Below are 19,087 nucleotides of genomic sequence, written 5' to 3'. Positions count from 1 at the left end.
GGTTCAAACAAGCATTTTGACATAGTCGCCTAAAAGACGTTTTTTTTCTGGCCAGAAAAATTTTTCTGGCCAAGATTAGTTCCATGTACTAAGCCCCTCAATACAGGCTTCCGATTGCAATTATGTCGACCACACTAGCACCCGTCCCTGACCTATTGCTTTACTGTCGGCCAGCCTGCCCCGCCCGTTACACTGTATATAGGGTATTATAACGAATCCCTGGACCGGAAGTCAAAGAACAAAAGTAAGAACCAAAACCACTTCCGCGCATGCGCAGACGCTGCCTCAGAGTGGAGGGGGAACGTCTGCGCATGCGCAGAGGCGGTTTCGGTTCTTACTTTTGTAGACTTCCGGTCCAGGGATTCGTTAAAATACCCTATAGTTGTTACTACCCCGGAAACTATCGCGGCCACTTCATCAAAATTCAATAAAAATTTCGAATACGTGCCGAAATTGCTCTTAAGTTACGGACGTGGTTAAGTAGATCTTAACTTCGTAGGCGCGCGCGAGAGAACCGCGGCAACAACAAAGACAACAGAAGACGAACGCTAATTACAGCCAACTTCAGGTACAGAACCTATTGACCAATCGCCCAAAAACTCCAACTGTCGTAAGATGCATAGACAATCAACTATATCCATAGACCAACTTCTTCATGCCCGGCTCGGATCCATGTAATTACGCCGCTCCCTGATTGATCGGTACCTTTCACTTCAACATTTCGAGGTTAAAAACTCGAAAATTGTAAATTTTAGTGGACTGATTGCATTCAGCATGTTCAAATCTATGTTTCTGGCTCTTGCTTTTTGAGTAAAGCTTGTTGGTATAAATACCAAGTTAAAAACAATCAGCTGTCGGCACGAGCGGCACGAGCGGTGTTCCACCGTAAAACTTCCTCTGAGGCTCTAAAGTTAAAGTTCATTTTAAAAATCGAGCCGTTTGATGACATTCCTTATTTATGTGAGCTTCTTTTTCACCCACTGAAAGCAGCTGAACATCAACTTAAAGTGATATAAACTCTTCGACAAGTGTGGCATCGACTGCACCAAGCTGCCTCGGCAGCGAACGCCGCGTCCTGATTGGTGGAGCTCGAGCCTCCTCGACCAATCAGGACGCGGCGTTCGCTGCCGAGGCAGCTTGGTGATCAAAGCCGACCAATGACCAGTGAAGTGAAAGGTACTGACCAATCAGGGAGCGGCGTAACACATAGATCCCAGCCTGGGCATGAAGCAGTTGGTCTATGGATATAGTTGATTGTCTATGTAAGATGCTTCAAGATATGGCTGAGTTGTAGGAATCAAAAGCACATAGCAATCCAAGTCTGACTAAGTGTCTTGAAAAGTTTCTTGGGAAGCTATTAAACGAGAGCACTACAGACAGTGCATTAGAACACACTATGCACTTCCAACAGATACCGAGGCCCCAAACCAACAGCTAAGAACTCGCCTCGATCAATGAACGAGAAAAGATGTGGAAACGTGGGTCAATTTATTGCCTGTTCGAAGGAAGCTGCCCATATCAGGCACACACTAAACTTCTTACGGATACATCGTATCTGTATTACGGACATTTTTGTGCAATTGCAATTACGGATAGATTTTGCTTGTAATACGGATGAAATCATCCGTATAGAGTACTCCAAAGAAGCTCTGGCCCGGAAGAAGAAGAACAAAAACGGAAGTAAGAAATTGCAGTTTCTATGAGAAATATACGCTGCGGACCCTCATGCGCAGCGTATATTTCTCATAGAAACTGCAATTTCTTACTTCCGTTTTTTTCTTCTTCTTCCGGGCCAGAGCTTCTTTGGAGTACTCTATTACATAGAGTTTTACGTCCGTACCATACGGATATTTTCGTCTGTATGTTACGGACACGAAAACCTTTGTATTACGGATAAAATCATCCGTATTACAAACAAAATCTATCGGAAATTGCAATTGCACAAAAATGTCCGTAATACAGATAGGATGTATCCGTAAGAAGTTTAGTGTGCAGGATCTCGAAAATTACTAGACGAACACCGAAAGCATTCCGAGCAGACAACCAAGACGAAAATCAGCAACCGGCAGTGGTGATGCTAGCCAGCCGAAGGTCTAAAGCGCCTCAAAATCTGGCAGCTTGTGTCTGTGGCTCTTCTTAAAGAGTTTTAGCTCAAATGTGCTTTCCTCCACGTTATTCAACAAAGAGGTGAAAGAAAACAAATACAAACTCGCTGCGACACGCTTTTCTGCTGTTCGTCCCGGCAACGGAGGTTCGGCAGTCGTCCGTCGCCTTCACACGGCTTCGGCCTTCGGGCTGCCTTCGTGTCGGGCCGCTCTACCCTCGCGAAAGATATAATGTTGATGAAAATGTTGATGATCCTGATCCTAATAATGTTGATGAAAATACTAGAAATGCTGAGGTTAATATACCAGAGTTTGTTCCCTTTTAGGACCGGCTAGGAGAGCTGGTCGACGAAAGAGAGACTTACATAAGATTTTTGCTACATCCTCATGATGAATAGTTACTATTGTAATTAATCATGATTGAAATTGGTGATTATATGCTTGACATTGAACAGGAAATAAATTATTTGTTGTCATTCAATGGCTCCCGCTACGCAACTGTTTCCTTCTTAGCCTGACCCCCCCCCCCCCCCCCCCCCCCCTTCCCCACCCGCGTGCACCTAAGTGCACCTTAATCATCCACTAAAATGTCTATTTCAATCCGAATGCGTATTCACACACGAAACAAACATGGGTCCTGATGGCACCTGAAGTCTCCGTGAATCGGTGAAGATTAAATGTTTCTTGCTCTTTTGATTGCTCAAACGCTGAAGTACAAGTTGTCCTGTCACAGGTTCAGAGGTACATTAATTTGATGGCGCACCGATCAGGATTTGCTATGGGTGTCACTGCCGACGATGACGGGGTCGGGTTGAAGCACGAGACTATAACTCATGGCTGTAGGAAGACTGTGGTCAAGGTACTTTCAAAATGACAGCTGCGCGAGGCATTAGTTTTTTTGATTGCTTTTAACCAAACGTTTGAACAAACAATATAACATAACCATGATGCATAACACAACTAATGCCTGGTTATGTGATCAACTAGGTGCACTAATGAATGGGCGACAGATTGTTGCCAACCACTAGATGAGGATGATGAGGACGATGCAGATGCTTCGGACGATGATGGCCTGGAAGTTGTCTCCAATCTGCTTTCAACTCGGTTGGTTCTACCCGCAGACACTACAAGTAATGGATCAACATTCTCTCTACCATCCATTAAGTCGCACGTGTCTTCCCACAAGTCCCAGTTGACTCCTCCTGCTCCAGACGTCTTAGCATTTACTTTCTAATTTTTGTGCTCCGTTGTTAATTCATCAAAAGTTTAGTCATAACGCTGACGTCATAATAATACCCGTGCACGGCCATTTAAACCTGAATCTCTTTCCAAATGAATGTGTATCGTTCAGTCGAATCAAACCGGTGTTGCATTTCTTTCATTAGGCCAATCATCTTTTTGATTCCCTTGGTAGTAATGAAGGCACCTGGAAACAAATTAGCAGATTCATGAAACAATATTGATGTGAGTTTATTCATTAATTGTAACGTGCAAATAAGTCGCTTACCTTTTGAGAACACTGCTACTGCGTCTGCCGTGGCCAGTTGGTAGCCGGCTCGGCTAGTTTGCTTTCCCCTTGCTTGCCAGTTGTTCTGGTCAGAAGTACAAGACTGCAGGTTATGACCGACCACAGCACAGGAAAGCTCTGCTCTCTTATCAAGTTTGGCCATGTCACGAAAATATGGCCATGTGATAACGCTTTGGCCATATTTCTTGTAGCTCCTGTAGGAATCCATCAGGGACTTCCTTTTGACAGCCCAATGCTGAGTACTAGTTGTCGCACCATACATATCGCTCAGGTCCTTCACCACCTCAGCATGAATAGTTACCCATTTAGCGCCAGTTAAATTTTCCCTATGGATTGTCAGAAGGTGAAGAAATGCATGGACTTCATAATGGGTATTTAAGGAGAGGTGTGGGTGAAAATTTGCACCAAAATTGATTAATATGATAAATTTAATCCACTTGTTATTTTAATGTAAACTATTCTTCTATTACCGTCAGCATGTCCTAGAGGTCTGGGTTATGACCCCTCAGTGAGTGGTTCATCTAAGATGGACTGATGTATGCATGCGCCTTTTCTGGTCACCCAACTCTTACAACAAGTGCCGAAGAAATTTTTTTCTACTCTGGCAACTAGCCACGCATACAGTTTTGTTTTAAGCTTACCATACTTCTTGGAGTAGTTCTTTGTGGTCCATGTGACAATGTAACAGAGAGATATTTCAAATAGCTATCCACTTTCTTAAACCGTTTACCTTTAAATGGTAAAAAGTGGAGAAACAACCCTTTTTTTTTTCAACTATACTGCAAGTTAACAGAGAGATATTTGAATTTTATTGTCTTGTTTTGACTGAGCGGGAGTTCTTCACTAACCCGAATTATCACTTGCCCGAATTGTCACTAACCAGAATCTTCACTAGCCCGAATTATCACTAGCCCGAACATCCCACAAGGCAGTTTCACTAACCCGAATTGTCACTAACCCGAATTATCACTAGCCCGAATTTCCTGAAGTAGTTCCGTCCTTTTGCAATATTATGGTTGTGTCTCACTAGCCCGAATCATCACTAGGCCGAATTGTCACTATCCCGAAGGCCACGTCTGTGGAATAACTGCACAATTTTTTATTTGGTCTAGAGACATCTTTAAACTCATGAAGTGCCTTTTCAATGACGGTCACCTTAACGATTAAAACGCGGATGCCTCAATTTATGTTCACCTATCGCTGGCTCGACTAGTCGCCACTCATTGGCTTTGCATCTTGCATCTCCTGTCATAAGGGTAAACTTATGAATCTTGAAACGGAAGAAGAACAAAAGTAAGCCCTAAACACAGCTTCTGCGCATGCGCACCGGGTTGTGGGGGAACGTCTGTCTGCGCATGCGCAGAAGCCGTATGAAGGGCTTACTTTTGTTCTTCTTCCGCTTGTCTCCATTGCTGTACCGTATTGCAGAAGTTTGTGAGTCATCGGGACACCCCCGGGCGGATGACTAAAACGGAAGAAGGTCAAAAGTAAGCCTTTTAAGAGCTGCTACCGGCTGCTACGCACGAGCCGACGTTTCCCCACCACCCGGTGCGCTGAAGCTGTTGTAGTACTCACTTTTATTCTTCTTCTACTTCCGTTTCAGGCCTCATTGAAGTACCCTACGGTGTGTTTCACGTTTGACTAGATCGCTGCCGAACCAGATGGCATTTTCACAAGCTGGACAGTGATTGGGGATCACTTCTTGCACAGTTGTTGATTGTCGACATCTATCTTATCTTGCTGTTTATCATCTGGATACATCTGGATTGGTATTCGACTCAAGTCTGACGGAATTCCTATGGACTGCCCCTTTTCCATGCTCTAGGCGTACACTGCGTCACCCATTTGATAGGAAATGAAAGTGATCTTGATTGTGACTCATTCATGGAGTACTCCAAAGAAGCTCTGGCCCAGAAGGGGAAGAACCGGGAAGAACAAAAACGGAAATAAGAAATTGCAATTTCTATGAGAACTATACGCTGCGGACCTCACGCACAGCGTATATTTTTCATAGAAACTGAGATTTCTTACTTCCGTTTTTGTTCTTCTTCTTCCGGGCCAGAGCTTCTTTGAAGTACTCTATTTTCAGTGCAGGGTACGCCTAGAGCGTGTGGCGATGAGTATTCCCCCAGACCTGATTCGAATGTCAAACCTATGCCTAGTGCTTGGGAGCATTTGGAAATTGTCTTCGTTTTAATGCGCGGGAAGGGAAAGGGTTGTCAAATGCAACGCTCTTTGCATCCTTGGCTAGGCACTGAAGACAGTTGCATGTCTCCAATCGTGTGAGGGCAACGGGCAACTCTTCTCCGTCCTCTCGTCGGCTAGCACTCCTGAGCAGTCGCAGCCGTTACTTGGTTCTGACGTGGTACTCCTCCGTGTTAGGGCCTTGAAACTTGGGACAGTTCTCTACCCCTCTTTCTCCTATTCCAGTTCGACTTTCGTTGAAGCACTGTCTTCCGCTGCTCCTGTACCGAAGATCCATTTGGGGACATCAACCAACCACTGAAACGGTAACCTGCTGCTAAGACTGATCTCAACCTCTCAAACGGTAACCTGACCACTTACTTAAAACACCTTCACGCCGGTACGAGAACCACGTTCTCGTACCGGCTGCAGGTTAGGTTTGGCTTCGGCGCGAAGGTGTTAAACGCTGAGAATGATTTCACCGGAATCTGTCGACGTTTCTGTTTTAACTAGCTTCTAAGTGTGGGGAATTCGGAAACAATAGGGTACTTCATAGAAAGTTTCCGGAAGCCAAGAGGCGCAATTTTGAGTGGAAACTCGTTTGCAACGAGCTTATTTGTAGGCGTAACGGTGTCAAATGTTGTACCATAGGGGGTCTCATGTATTTCTAGTTCTGAAATACTTACCACCGTGACGTATTCAAATCAAAGAACCACGCTAGCTTTGAGTGTTTCCGGTGGAAAAGGCAGCCTTTGGGTTCCGGGACAAGCCTCCTTTGAAGTTCTCTTTTTCTAGTTCAGTCTGGTGATTACTGCCATCACGCCTCTCTCTCTCCAGCAATTTCCGATATTTTCGTTTAAATAAGCCTCTAACATTAGTCAACTTTAAGATATTAAGCATACTCAGACATTTACCATCACGCTTACTCCAAGTAATCGGCGACCCTCACTGTTACGCGAGTGGTTTCCCTCTCTAAAGATCCCCTTGATGACAAAGTGAAATTCACAGCGTCAGAAATCTGACCCGTGTTCGGCGATACTTTAAGTGTGTTAAAGAAAAGGCTACTCCAATGTATGGCCGTAAAAGGGTCAATCTGAAATGTATAGCCATTATAGGGTCAGACATCACCGACATTGTCCCTTGTTTGGCGTGGGGATGTATCCACCTATCTGTGATTGATACAAAAGCAAACATGACACGGTTTTCGGTCACTCGTTTCAGAATGACTCTTCCGGTCAGGCATTTCAGTTTGACCCTCATTTGAGTATGACCTTCCGTATTTTCAGTGCACGCACGCCGTGTTTGTAGGTTACGGATGGTTTTGTGCAGCCACATTACGGATCGAATAAAGTGTTTAGTCTGGATGTTTTTGTCCGTAATTGTACAAAGGTGTATCCGTATGTTACAACGAAATTATCTGTAAACTACGGACATCAAAACCTTTGAATTACGGACAAAAACACGGAAAATTTGAGTCGTCACTTGTTGACAATTTCAAGGCTCATTTTCCTCACAGTAATGTCATCAAATCAAATTGATGACATTGTTGTCACGCCCATGCAATAAGTATAGGAGCTTTGATGAAAATGTCGTCAGTTTGTGATGAGATTGTCATCATTTCAAAGTGATGAAAATATCATCCACGTTTATGTCATACAGTGATATCAAATTTTCACAGTGAACATCCGTATTACAAACAAAATACTATCCGTACTTAAAAAAATGTTATCGTAACTTTAGCATCACACTTATTGCTAATTTTTTTGGCGAAAAGATTTGTTGGGGAACGAATAGCTTGTTAAGCCATAGTCCTACCTACTGGAACTAAAGGATAATTTCACAACAGCAAACTTGTAACAACACATCAACAGTCCACCTTCAAAAACGAGTCGTTGACCAACTACAAATGTTGCTAGTTGCTCGAAATACTGCGTAAGGTTTTAAGCGTGCGCTCAGTCACTCGCTCGTTGCAGGCTTCTGCATCAACGCTCTACCGACCATGAAGCGGGCCGGCAACTCAGGACGTGGACGTGGTGGCGGCAAACGGCGTCCGAACGTCGGTGCTGCCCAGGCTGGGACGTCGCACACCACCCAGCTGGTAAGTAGCGTAACAGGCAAAGCTATAGTGTAAGTCGACACTGTTATTCAGGGGAGCTCTGAAACTCGGCGTCTTTTAACGCCTGCCTTAGTTTTTGACAAGGGGAGATAACTCCACCCTAATTTGAACATCGAAATTCATGAAACTTGTTAAATTCACAGAAATTCACAGAAATTCATTAAAATTCATCAAAATTTATCGAAATTTGACTGAGATTCCATCAAATTTGGACTGAAATTCATTGAATTTTGATCAAAATTCGACTGAAATTTATCGAAACTCAACTGAAATTCGTCGAAATTTGTCTGAAATTCTTTGGATTTGAACCGAAATTCACAGTGATTTCCCCTTGGTTTTGAAGCGTCTTTAGGTGCCTCGCCAGGAGGCGCCTGAGTGCCCTATTTCGAGGCGACCCCAGGTGCCAAGTTTCGAGACATCTTTTGTCTAGCCCACTACACGGTAAAAACGGAACCTGGTTTTCCCAGGAACTCCCTGGAAATCGCCTATGTCTCTACCATAGGCTTCCTGGGAAAACCAGGTTCCCTTTTCACCGTGTAGATTTAACAGAGCTCTAGCTCCTGGCTGTTGCCGAGGCCAAAGGTGTTTGGGGACCAAGCACCTTGCCAATGGACTTAGGTCTATTATTACCATGCATTTCTTGGTCAATGCAACCGCAAAGGTGTACAAAAGCATACAGAGGCTTTTAAAGAAAGTACCAAGTTCTTTACGAACTGTTACTTCGCTTAACAAACTAAATAGTTTGTATCATGCATATGCTCAAAATACTTCGTAAGGTTTTTAAGCATGTTGAACGGTTGTTGACAGGTTGCGCTGAGTGTGAACTTCAAGGACCATGCGGGGACTGACGAGCAGAAAGTGGGGCTGGTGCGGCGGGCCGCGCCTGGCGTCCAGAAGCTGGAGCTGGTCAAGGTGTCGCTGGCCGCGCTGAGCAGCGTCGCCCAGCTTGAGATGCCCAGGCTGGTGCACTTGGACGTGCTGCTGGAGAAGCAGGAGGACAAGCAGGACAAGTCTCCGGATGGGTAAGTTGATTGGCAGTGCTCCGTTGCTGCATGTTCGCAACACACTCATCCTCAATTGCCATTTTGGCCGTTGCGTAGTTTTTGAGCAGACTCTGTAACGATACACAATTGATCACTCTCATTCCAGGAGTCTGTTGCTTAGTTTTTGAGTAGACTCTGTAACGACACACACTTGATCACTCTCATTCCAAGAGTCTGTCGCTTAGTTTTTGAGTAGACTCTGTCACGATACACAATTAATCACACTCATTCCAGGAACGTGACATCACGTTGAAACGAACGAGACAATGTCACGTTCGTTTGAGCATTGTGTCACATTCGTTATAGGGTGTGAATTGGCCTAAAACCAGCTTGTTCACATTCAAACGAATGTGACACAATGCTCAAACGAACGTGACATTTTGTCTCGTTCGTTTGTCACGTTCCTGGAATGAGAGCGTATCCGGGAAGTGGACGAAGGGGATGTCCAATGCCCATTTTCCAGGGGGAAAATAGCCGATACAGGGATAAATAAATCAAAATAAAGGAATGTTCGGGAATGTTGAAGATAATGACCCTGCAAACTCAACAGTGTGCTCAGTACACTCTATGTGGTGTATGTAGCGTGTGACAGGTTCGTGGGAGTGTACTCGTGAGTACACTCTAAAGAGAGAGTACTGAGTTGTACACTGTTGAGTTTACAGAGAAGACTCAAGTACATGTTAAAACCACGAAAATGGAGTCATCCCTCTTCCCCTTCAAATTTCTAATGCCATCTTAAGGCGGCCGGATACGGTCGGCTCCTCTGATTTGGCATAAAGTCTCTGATGGCAATACCCCAAGGCGATACTCCGTGCCAATAACTATGCCAAAAGTGTAGGCATTGTCCGAGAGATGGCGGTAGTGGCGAGGCATATCTGCGCAGGTATGGCCATACAGATACGCGTTTTCTCCCGGGATGCACCGAGCTCCTCGCCGAGCCGCAAGTCCCGTTACCTCTGCGTCGGTGCGCTCCCCCTCCAGCCCCCCTCCTCCCCCGCCGGCTGGGACAGGTGACCTGTCAATCATGCAGTAATCCTCTCCAGCGTCGCACCTCGGGCGACGGACTGCAGCCAGAGACGTGGCCCGGACGGAGAGTGGAGGGGGAGCGGCAGCCGACCAGCGAGACGCACGGCTGGGCGCGGCGCTGCAGCGCGCCTACTAGCAAATTCAAAATTTAAATGTTCGAATCAAACTGGGGCGAATGGGCACCATGAGTTTGCGGTCTCTTTTCCGATCAATTTGATACCCGTTGAAGCTTGATATCTGCCATAGGTGTATAAATGATCTGTAAGGCCAGCGTCGCACCTCGGGCGACGGACTGCAGCCAGAGACGTGGCCCCGGGGCGAAGAGTGGGGGGGAGCGGCAGCCGACCAGCGAGACGCGCGGCTGGGCGCGGCGCTTCAGCACGCCTACGTAGCAAATTCAGAATTTAAATGCTCGAATCAAACTGGGGCGGATGGGCACCATGAGTTTGCGGTCTCTTTTTCGATCAATTTGATACCCGTTGAAGCTTGATATCTGCCATAGGGTATAAATGATCTCTAAGGCCGGGCACCATCAAATGGTTTCACATCTTTTCGCCAATTTCAAATCGCCGCGTCACGTCCACGATTTAAGTTCGATTTGGTCCGATATCAGCCGGAGCCAAGGCTGGGCTCGCACACCGCTTCTCCGCACCGGCCGCCTCAGTCCCCAGCGCAGTGCAGCTCCGGCTTAGCTCGGGCTGCCTAGGGGAGGGGAGGGGGAGGGGGAGGGAAGGCGGCGGGCGGAGACAATACCGGCCGCAGGTAGCAGCGAGCGAGGCACGCTGTCCGTCACAAAGACGTCACTCGGGCCGGCCGGCCTGCACGTAGTTCCTGTCCTTTCCACCGCGCCACCTTCCAGCGCTCCGGCAAACGACCGCCAAGTTCAAAACGGGGAAAATGAGGCAAAAACAGGGTCTTTTTATTGCAGTTCGATCTCAAAAAATACTTGTCCTAGGGAAAAAAGGTTTACAGCATATTGAAGGGAACATCAGGGCCTAGGGCGTCGGGTGTATGGCGGCTCTTGAAAGTGGTTAGCTGCATCCAATATAGTCCGGTGAAAAATGGCCTCAAAATTGACGACTTTGAACATCGAATTTTAACGTCTAAATATCTTTGCACAAACTTCCCACATACCCGCCGACCTAGATCTCGTCGCCCGATTTACGAATCTGCCATTATTTTTTTTCTAGGACTTCTACTTTTTGAGATCGAACTGCAGGAAATTTGAGGTTTTGAAAGTTCAATAACTTTGTTCAAAATTGAGCCAGGTCAAAAAAAATTTGTGGCTCGCCTCCCTGTGATGTCCCGAATACGTGTGCAAATTTTGAGCCTGATCCGACAACTTCAATTTGCGTATCCTGCCGCCTTAAATGCCATTTCTTTGACCGGATTTTCTGTCCTTAGCGCTCCCGCCAGTGCGGCCGCTTCTTCAACAGAGGCCGCTTCTTCAACTGAGGCCGCTGCTGCCACCGAGTCCGCTGCTGCCCCGCCACTGGCGTGGTGGCCGGACCGCGGCGCCGCGGGCAGCACACTCGTGGACCTGCGCTTCAAAGTGGACGACACGACCTTGGCCATGTACTCCAAGTCCCACCTGGAGAGCGCCGCCCCCATCACGAGCCTGCTGGCCGCGCACCGCCACACCCTGCGCGCCGTGACGCTGGACAACATCGACAAGCGGCACGACGACCTGGTGAGCCAGCGTTCACACGCTCTAAATGTTCTACAGTGAAGATTCTCCATATTATGTTGAAAATGTTCTATATTATGGTGATGAAGCTGACTTCATAACGTACCATTGAAAATTTACTGTAGCTTTTAGCGATATTTTGACGAATTTCGTTGGTATTATGGAGATCTCCACTCTAATATGTTGGTGCAGCCTTTCACCGCAAGACATTTACAGTGCAGATGGGACTGCGCACACTAGGGGGAACTCACTGTGAATTTCGGTGTCGGAATTAAGTGCATTTCAGCTGAATTTTGGTGGATTTCGGGCCAAAACTACTGAATTTTGAGAAGAATTTCGATGCATTTTACCAAATTTTATCGACTTTCAAATTTGTGATGTATAAATTTGGCGGGCGTTATTTCTCGTTGTGTGCACACTGTAAAACAGACATGAATGTCGACACCGATCTTGGTGCAGGAGACGCAGCTCACTCCAACTTTTTTTCGGCGATACATTTGTGTACGACTAGTTTTTCAGTGATAAATTTTAGTATCATCCTTTTTCGGTGAGACAGCTCTGTCTCCGCGCCCAGAGAATGATATGTATCACTGTTTGATTTTCCAGTGCATCCTTTTTGCCCGGTGTACAGGTCAAGAAGCGTTTCTGGTTTTCCCAAGTGCCTAGTGGAGACTCAGGCGGCTTCAAGGGACTTCCTAGGAAATGGGATATGGGACTTCAACCGAACGTGTGACCCCACCATTTGATTGCTCTACGATCAAGGAATCTATTGGTGGGGGTCGCACGTTTGGTTCAAGATCTGTTTTATTGACCCTAGAGCTCAAAATGCGTCTTGAGTTTTTGCCGCCAGCGCCGGTCTTCTGGCCCACTGCGCACTGCATCCCCACGAACGTTCTCTTTTCTCTGCCTTGATCCCGAACCTCCTTCGTCCTCCTCAGGTTCGCGAGGCGCTGTCACAGTGCGAGGCGCTGCAGGAGGCCGAGCTGCCCTGCAACTACGTGAGCCACATCCCGTTGGAGCTGCCCGCCAACGTGGACATGTCCAAGGTACGCGTTCATGTGCACACTAAATTCTTATGGACTTTTTTAATGTATAAAGATGCATTTTTTATGCATAGTTATGCATGCGCAGAAACGTCCATAAGGTATGTATAAAATTATGCATCACTGTGTACATTTTATGCATTTTCCTGCATAAAATGTACACAGTGATGCCTAATATTATATTTTACATAACATATGGACGTATCTGTGCATGCATAACTTTGCATAAAAAAGTCCATAAGAATTTAGTGTGTACTTGCCATGTGCACACTAAATATTTACGTACTTGTATCGTCCATAGTTATTGCCATATTTGTGCATACGGAAATTTAGTACAATTCGGTTCATTAATTACGGACAATATTTCTACATTGTGTTAAGTTATTCATAATAAAGTACCCAATTTGTGTACAAATTCGCACATGGGCTGTGTATGTATTCAAATGTAGCAATACCTAGTTATGGACTTCCATTGGCATTTAGCGTGTAGCCTCTTATTTACATGTGTAAACAGTAGTGAGCGTCTACATTCAGATTGACCATGTTCACTCTTCAGTAGTTTGCGGAGCATCTTGTGTGGGTCGTTGCAAGTGTCCGGTGCCTAGATGGTTTACATCGTGTTTCTTTCGTCGTGCTCCACAGGTGCCGGCCGTGGGCCCCGCGCTGCCCGCCTCGCTGCGCCGCCTGACGCTGCACATGCGCTGCGGCCTCATGTTCTGCTTGGAGCGAATCCCCGCCGGCGTCGAGGACCTGCTCGTCCAGAGCTTCGCCATCGACGGCAGCCCCCTGCTGCCCGAGCTCGCCAAGCTGCGCGCCCGCCTGCCGCGCCTGCGCTCTCTGCAGCTGGAGGTACTCACCAGCTTCACAATATTAACATCATTGTGCACTCTCACACTGAGACTGAAAAAGTCATGATCAAAAACCCAACTTTTAGTGTATCAGCTACCTACATGGCTCCAGAGTATTACCACCTAAATTTGGGTGAGGAAGCCTTCCTCACCCTAATTTGGATGATATAGAATTCCTCGCCCTAAATTTTAGTCATGATCATAACTCTTTCATTCTGAGTGAAGCTGTACGGTGAAGATGCTCTATGTTATGGTGAAAATTGTCTACATTTTGATGGTGGTGCATTTAAATTTCACAGTAGCTTACAGTTGCACTAATTTCGTTGATATTAGGGAGGAAATCTTCACCTTTATACGATGGTGCAGTCTTTCACCGTAAGACATTTAGAGTGTGCACACTTTATTGAGGGGAAACACCTCAAAACAGATCATTGTACACCAAAAATCGTCAATTAACCGTTTTTGTCAGAGTTCGTGACGACTGGCGGAGATTCTTCATAAACCTGTAAGATTAAAATCAAAATTCATAGAAATTTACTCCAAATTCATGTTGACGTATATAATTTGTTCACTGGAATTTGAAGTCATTTCCTGTTGCCCTTTACACAACTTTGTGCATAGTTTGTGCCCAATGGGACATAATGTTGTCCGTAGCATGCATGGATCGTATCTGTGAGAGCATACATATTTATTTGTAATGAAGTTTCTTATGCACAAGCTTTGCAGAAAATCGGTTATCAAAATATCACGTTCCTTTGAGCTGTGTCACTCTCGTTTGGATGTGAAGAAGACTGTCTTTACTTGATCCACAGTCAAACGAGCGACGCACTGCCCTAAGAGCACTACCAAAAAAGTACAGTGAATACCGTTAATTTTTTTGCCGGGATTTACTGTGGTTAAGAACACAGGATTTACTGTGCCTGGCTACAGTATCTGCTGTACCCGGTACAGGATATTCCGTACTCCACTCCTGTGGCACAGTGAATCCCGTACAATGTACAGTAGATCATGTGAAAACTAACAGTAAATCCTGTACTCAAAACTACAGGGACAGCTGTACCAATCACTACTGGATTTACTGTGATTTTTTCCGACAGTGAGCGTAACATGTTGTCACGATGTCATCCTTCTGGAATGAAAGTGTGCTTGACTTCACTCGATCTCATGTGAGGTTTTCTTTTCCGAAAAAAAAAATGTGCAGGTTGGCTGGGGCAGCAAGCGAGAGTCGGTGCAGGCGAGGAAGATGCTGGCCTCCCAGATGCCCGGCGTGAAGGTGACCGTCCGCTGGATGCTGGAGCAGTGTGGCGTCTCATAAGACTCCGCCGCGTGGATCGATCAGCTTTCACTCCATGCTCAGATCTTAAACATGCATGTTTCACTTTTTTTTAATCTGCCCGTTCGACGCATTTCAAATATTTTTCATTTCGTTTGCGCAACAGCCGTTGCTGTTTTTTTTTTTTAATCCTGTGTTGTATTTTTAATCACATTCTAAATATTGTATGTTCGTGAGAATCAAAAACAATGAAGACCTTGAAAACTGATTAGTTTTCGGGGGTAATCTGTCGTCCCAGTTAGCGTCTTGATCTGCTTGTTTGCTCTGTAAATCCCCTTATTCTATCATGGAGTCTATGTATAGTGGAACTCCCTTCTTCTAAAGCAGTCATTTACGACAAGTTGCTTCAGCATAGTCACTAACTGCCATTTATATTTGTTGCTCGCTAATTGTGACAATTTCTTTTGATTTTCTGAATTAAACTTTTGTGCTCAGCAATCTTGCCCCGTGTTTCTTTTCAAACATTCTTCCCCGAGGCATTAGGTCTTGCTGCTAGTGGTGTGCGAAGCGTCGGGGGTTGCAATCGTCCGGTGCCGAGTTTCTCCGGTGGTACGTTATTTGGGACTCTAAAGTAATGCCCCCAAGAGTTTCTTTTTCGCATATGGCTGAAATCTTAAGGCCCCGGATAGCCGGCGTTCGAAAGAGCGTGTGGCTTGCCGGGGCGGGGGCTGATTCACCTGATGGTGGTCAGAACCGCAAAGTAAGATGTTGGCCTGGTACAGGGGACGCCCCCATGCTCTCTTCGTATATCACTGACTCAGTGGCGTTGTTCATGCCTATGTGCGAAAAATGTGTATTGAAGCACAAAGCCACCAAGCAGGGCATTGTTTTAAAACCTTTAAACCACAGCCAAATGAATAGCAGGTGCCAGATGGATTTGATCAATGTGCAAATGACGTAAAGATGATTCGCAGCCAGCAAGGAGAAATTTGTGGACGTCGTCGCCCAAGTCTCGAAGGAATTGAAGAGCCCGGCACCTGGCGTCGGCTCAGGCGCACCTGGGAGGCCAAGGCTACGAGAGATGACCAATGCCTGTTCACGACAGGGTGTAAGACCGACCGCTGCGGCTGCCGGCGTTTGGGACGACTGTGCTCATCTACGTGCCACGGTGCAAATTCATGCAAGAACTAATAAAAATGGCATGCCCACTGCCCTTATTCACACCTGCTCAGTGGTTACTGTCCCGACTGCCATCTGACCGGCCGGACATTAGCCGGGTAATGTCAACACTAACCACTGCAGCTTGGATAATGTCGCGTCTTCCGGACACTAACCGGTTTATGTCCGACACTGATCGACATCGGACATTACCCGTAACAGATACATTAAAAACACAAGTTGAGTTATCTCCCATCGACAATATCTCTAATGGGGTCATGTTCAGTGGCGAATCCAGAGGCGGCTTATGGGGGGGGCAAAGTCGCACTTTTTGCCTACCTTTAAGGCGATTGCGATTAATGCCTCGACCACAATTGATCGTCTGGCTTTCAGGCCCGCCCCGGCCCCGCCATGTCGGTGATACACCAGCACGTGACGGGGCGTTAGACCAGCTCTTATTTTGCGAAAGTGAGAATTCCGCTGGGTTCCCTGACTCAAAATGACCGAAATGGTGAGAAAACTCTTAATTTGAAAGCCCAAGGTCGTCAGACTTACCAAAGCCGTGCCCCAAGACCCTATATAAAGGCAAAACGCCAATTTTTTGTTTTCGGATTTTCACCAAACTAAGTTTGACTCTAGGGCAAACAGGCCATAATACGTCCCTTTGGACGAAAATTTCGTCCGTTTTGCGATATCTCGACTCCTTCATGCCCAAGCGGCCTCCCCAACCGCCCGCGCGGCGTCTTTTTTATGCTCGCGGTTGGGGAGGCCGTTTGGGCATGAAGGAGTCGAGATATCGCAAAACGGACGAAATTTTCAACCAAAGGGTCGTATTATGGCCTGTTTACCCTAGAGTCAAACTTAGTTTGGTTAAAGTCCGAAAAAAAAATTGGCTTTTTGCCTTTATATAGGGTCTTGCACACTAAATTCTTATGGACTTTTTAAATGCATAAGGACGCATTTTTTATGCATAGTTATGCATGCGCAGAAACGTCCATATGTTATGTAAAAAATTATGCATCACTGTGTACATTTTATGCGTCTTCCTGCATAAAATGTACACAGTGATGCATAATATTATACATAACATATGGACGTTTCTGAGCATGCATAACTATGCATAAAAAAGTACATAAGAATTTAGTGTGTGGGGCACGGCTTTGGTAAGTCTGACGACTTTGGGCTTTCAAATTAAGAGTTTTCTAACCATTTCGGTCATTTTGAGTCGGGGAACCCAGCGGAATTCTCACTTTCGCAAAATAAGAGCTGGTCTAACGGGGCGTCCCTGCTGAGAGGAATGGTTTTCTCGGCTATCCAGGGGCTATTGGGGGGGGGGGGGTCAAAACCCCAAACCAAACCCCCCGTATCCACGCCCGGTCATGTTGACTTTGGTTGAGTTATCTCCATTATCCGTTAAATTGAGAGCGTAAAAGGAGTCAAGTTAAGTCATGTTTTCTCTTCTTAGTCTATTTTGTCCTTAGCTGCTGGGAATTGAGTCAGATAACTTTCTGCAATAATGTAAATAAACCATTTTAAGGCACAATAATAGTATAAAAAACTCAATTTGGAGAGAAGTCTATTGATTCCCTTTTTACGCTTCCTGGATCAAGTGTAGAATTGCGCTGCAGTCGGTTGGACGTGATTTTGGATGGCAGGAATCTCTGGCTGCCCTTGATGTCGTCCATGACCTCCTTCGCGTGCGAGTGTCCCCTCCCGCAGGACAACAGGCGGCTCTGAGATCGTCGTTGCTCCCGCTTTGCATTCCGGTTTCAGACTGCAGACCCAGAACGTTCGCTCCTCTTTGGCTGAATGTTTGTGGTATTGAAGTCCATAATGAACTAAAATTTTGTCTCCTTGATCTTTTTGACTTCATAAATCACTGGTTTTCGGACAAAGGGGTGTAAGTCCTCAAATGAAAATTTGTGGGTATGTAATGAAAACCTTCCTGCATCTGAACCATTAAGAGTTGCAGGAAAAGACGTATACATTTTAGTATGAATTTTCATGTCTTATCCGCCTGAATGTGTCATGATTGAGTTGTCACAACGGTTTCGGAAATGTATGGACTTACGCGGTTTTGATCATGATGTTTGTGCTGACAAAAGGGCACATGTCCACCGTTTTCTGAGAAAAACAGCACAAGTCCACAAGTCCATACGTTTTCTGACAGAACAGCACAAGTCCACCTATTTTCTGACGAAACAGCGCAAGTCCATAGATTTCCTGGACTTACGCGGTTTTGTCAGAAAACAGGTGGACTTATGCTGTTTGGTGGAATGACAAAGATACACATTCAAGGCCTCCAATCAGTAAGGTTTTGCTCACAATCAAAAGTAGCGCGTCAGGCAAATGGATTCTATAGAACCAGAATCCTTGTAGGCTGCACTATCCTTTTGGAATGTATTCCCCATTTCTGTCAAAACAGCACAAGTCCATCGGTTTTCTGACAAAACCGCGTAAGTCCATAGATTCCCTGGACTTACGCGGTTTTGTCAGAAAACCGATGGACTTGTGCTGTTTTGTCAGAAAACGTATGGACTTACGTGGACTTGTGCTGTTTTTCTCAGAAAACGGTGGACTTGTGCTCTTTTGTCAGAAAATTGGTGGACTTACGTCCTTTGGGACAGTGCGGTATCTCCGCAAGCAGCAGTCATATTGACGATCTGACAACACCAAGTTGTGCGGTTTTGAGTGATATATCCGAAAATACACTTCACTCAATTTTACGATTTTATGGACTTACACCCCTTTGTCCGAAAACCAGTGAAATGTTCGTGCCATTTCCGAAAGTTCCCGAAAGTTGAGTGGTGCGAGCTCGCGGAGGCCTGATTGTTGTCGCCACTGCAACGAAGGCACCTTGTTCCGACGGCGGGCCAAACGCTGGCGGGCTATGCTGATGTGGGCTTTATGATCCAGGAAGCGGAAGAAGAATTCGACTTATCTCCAAATTGAGGGGTTACACTGCAAATTGGGTGGAAAGACTTCGTGCCAAAATATGACGAGACTTAAATGTCTCGCCAAGTTTCGGTCAGACCTGAAAGTCTCGCCAAAATTTGGTCAGACAAAAAAGTCTCGC

At 45.9% G+C, this 19,087-nt stretch overlaps 1 protein-coding gene across 38 annotated transcripts; it reads left to right on the top strand.

The window, feature by feature from the left end:
• The first annotated feature begins 379 nt into the window (after positions 1 to 379).
• Positions 380 to 15,355, top strand: LOC117640647. Of its 38 annotated transcripts, XM_034377375.1 has the most exons (9): positions 5,000 to 5,120; positions 5,237 to 5,257; positions 6,064 to 6,143; positions 7,791 to 7,915; positions 8,741 to 8,955; positions 11,407 to 11,692; positions 12,628 to 12,735; positions 13,375 to 13,581; positions 14,782 to 15,355. In XM_034377375.1, exons 4-9 carry the CDS (start codon positions 7,817 to 7,819, stop codon positions 14,893 to 14,895), a joined length of 1,029 nt encoding a protein of 342 aa, XP_034233266.1. In that variant the 5' UTR covers positions 5,000 to 5,120; positions 5,237 to 5,257; positions 6,064 to 6,143; positions 7,791 to 7,816; the 3' UTR covers positions 14,896 to 15,355. The 38 variants fall into 38 exon arrangements, with proteins under 38 accessions (XP_034233291.1, XP_034233267.1, XP_034233260.1 ...); XM_034377376.1 differs by lacking the exons at positions 5,000 to 5,120; positions 5,237 to 5,257 and adding an exon at positions 382 to 568; XM_034377386.1 differs by lacking the exons at positions 5,000 to 5,120; positions 5,237 to 5,257 and adding an exon at positions 1,158 to 1,176.
• Positions 15,356 to 19,087: the final 3,732 nt, after the last annotated feature.

Source organism: Thrips palmi, unplaced genomic scaffold, assembly GCF_012932325.1.
Source record: "Thrips palmi isolate BJ-2018 unplaced genomic scaffold, TpBJ-2018v1 HiC_scaffold_12, whole genome shotgun sequence".
Taxonomy (NCBI): domain Eukaryota; kingdom Metazoa; phylum Arthropoda; class Insecta; order Thysanoptera; family Thripidae; genus Thrips; species Thrips palmi.
The sequence above is the reverse complement of the archived record's forward strand: the minus strand, read 5'-3'. Positions and strand labels throughout refer to the sequence as shown.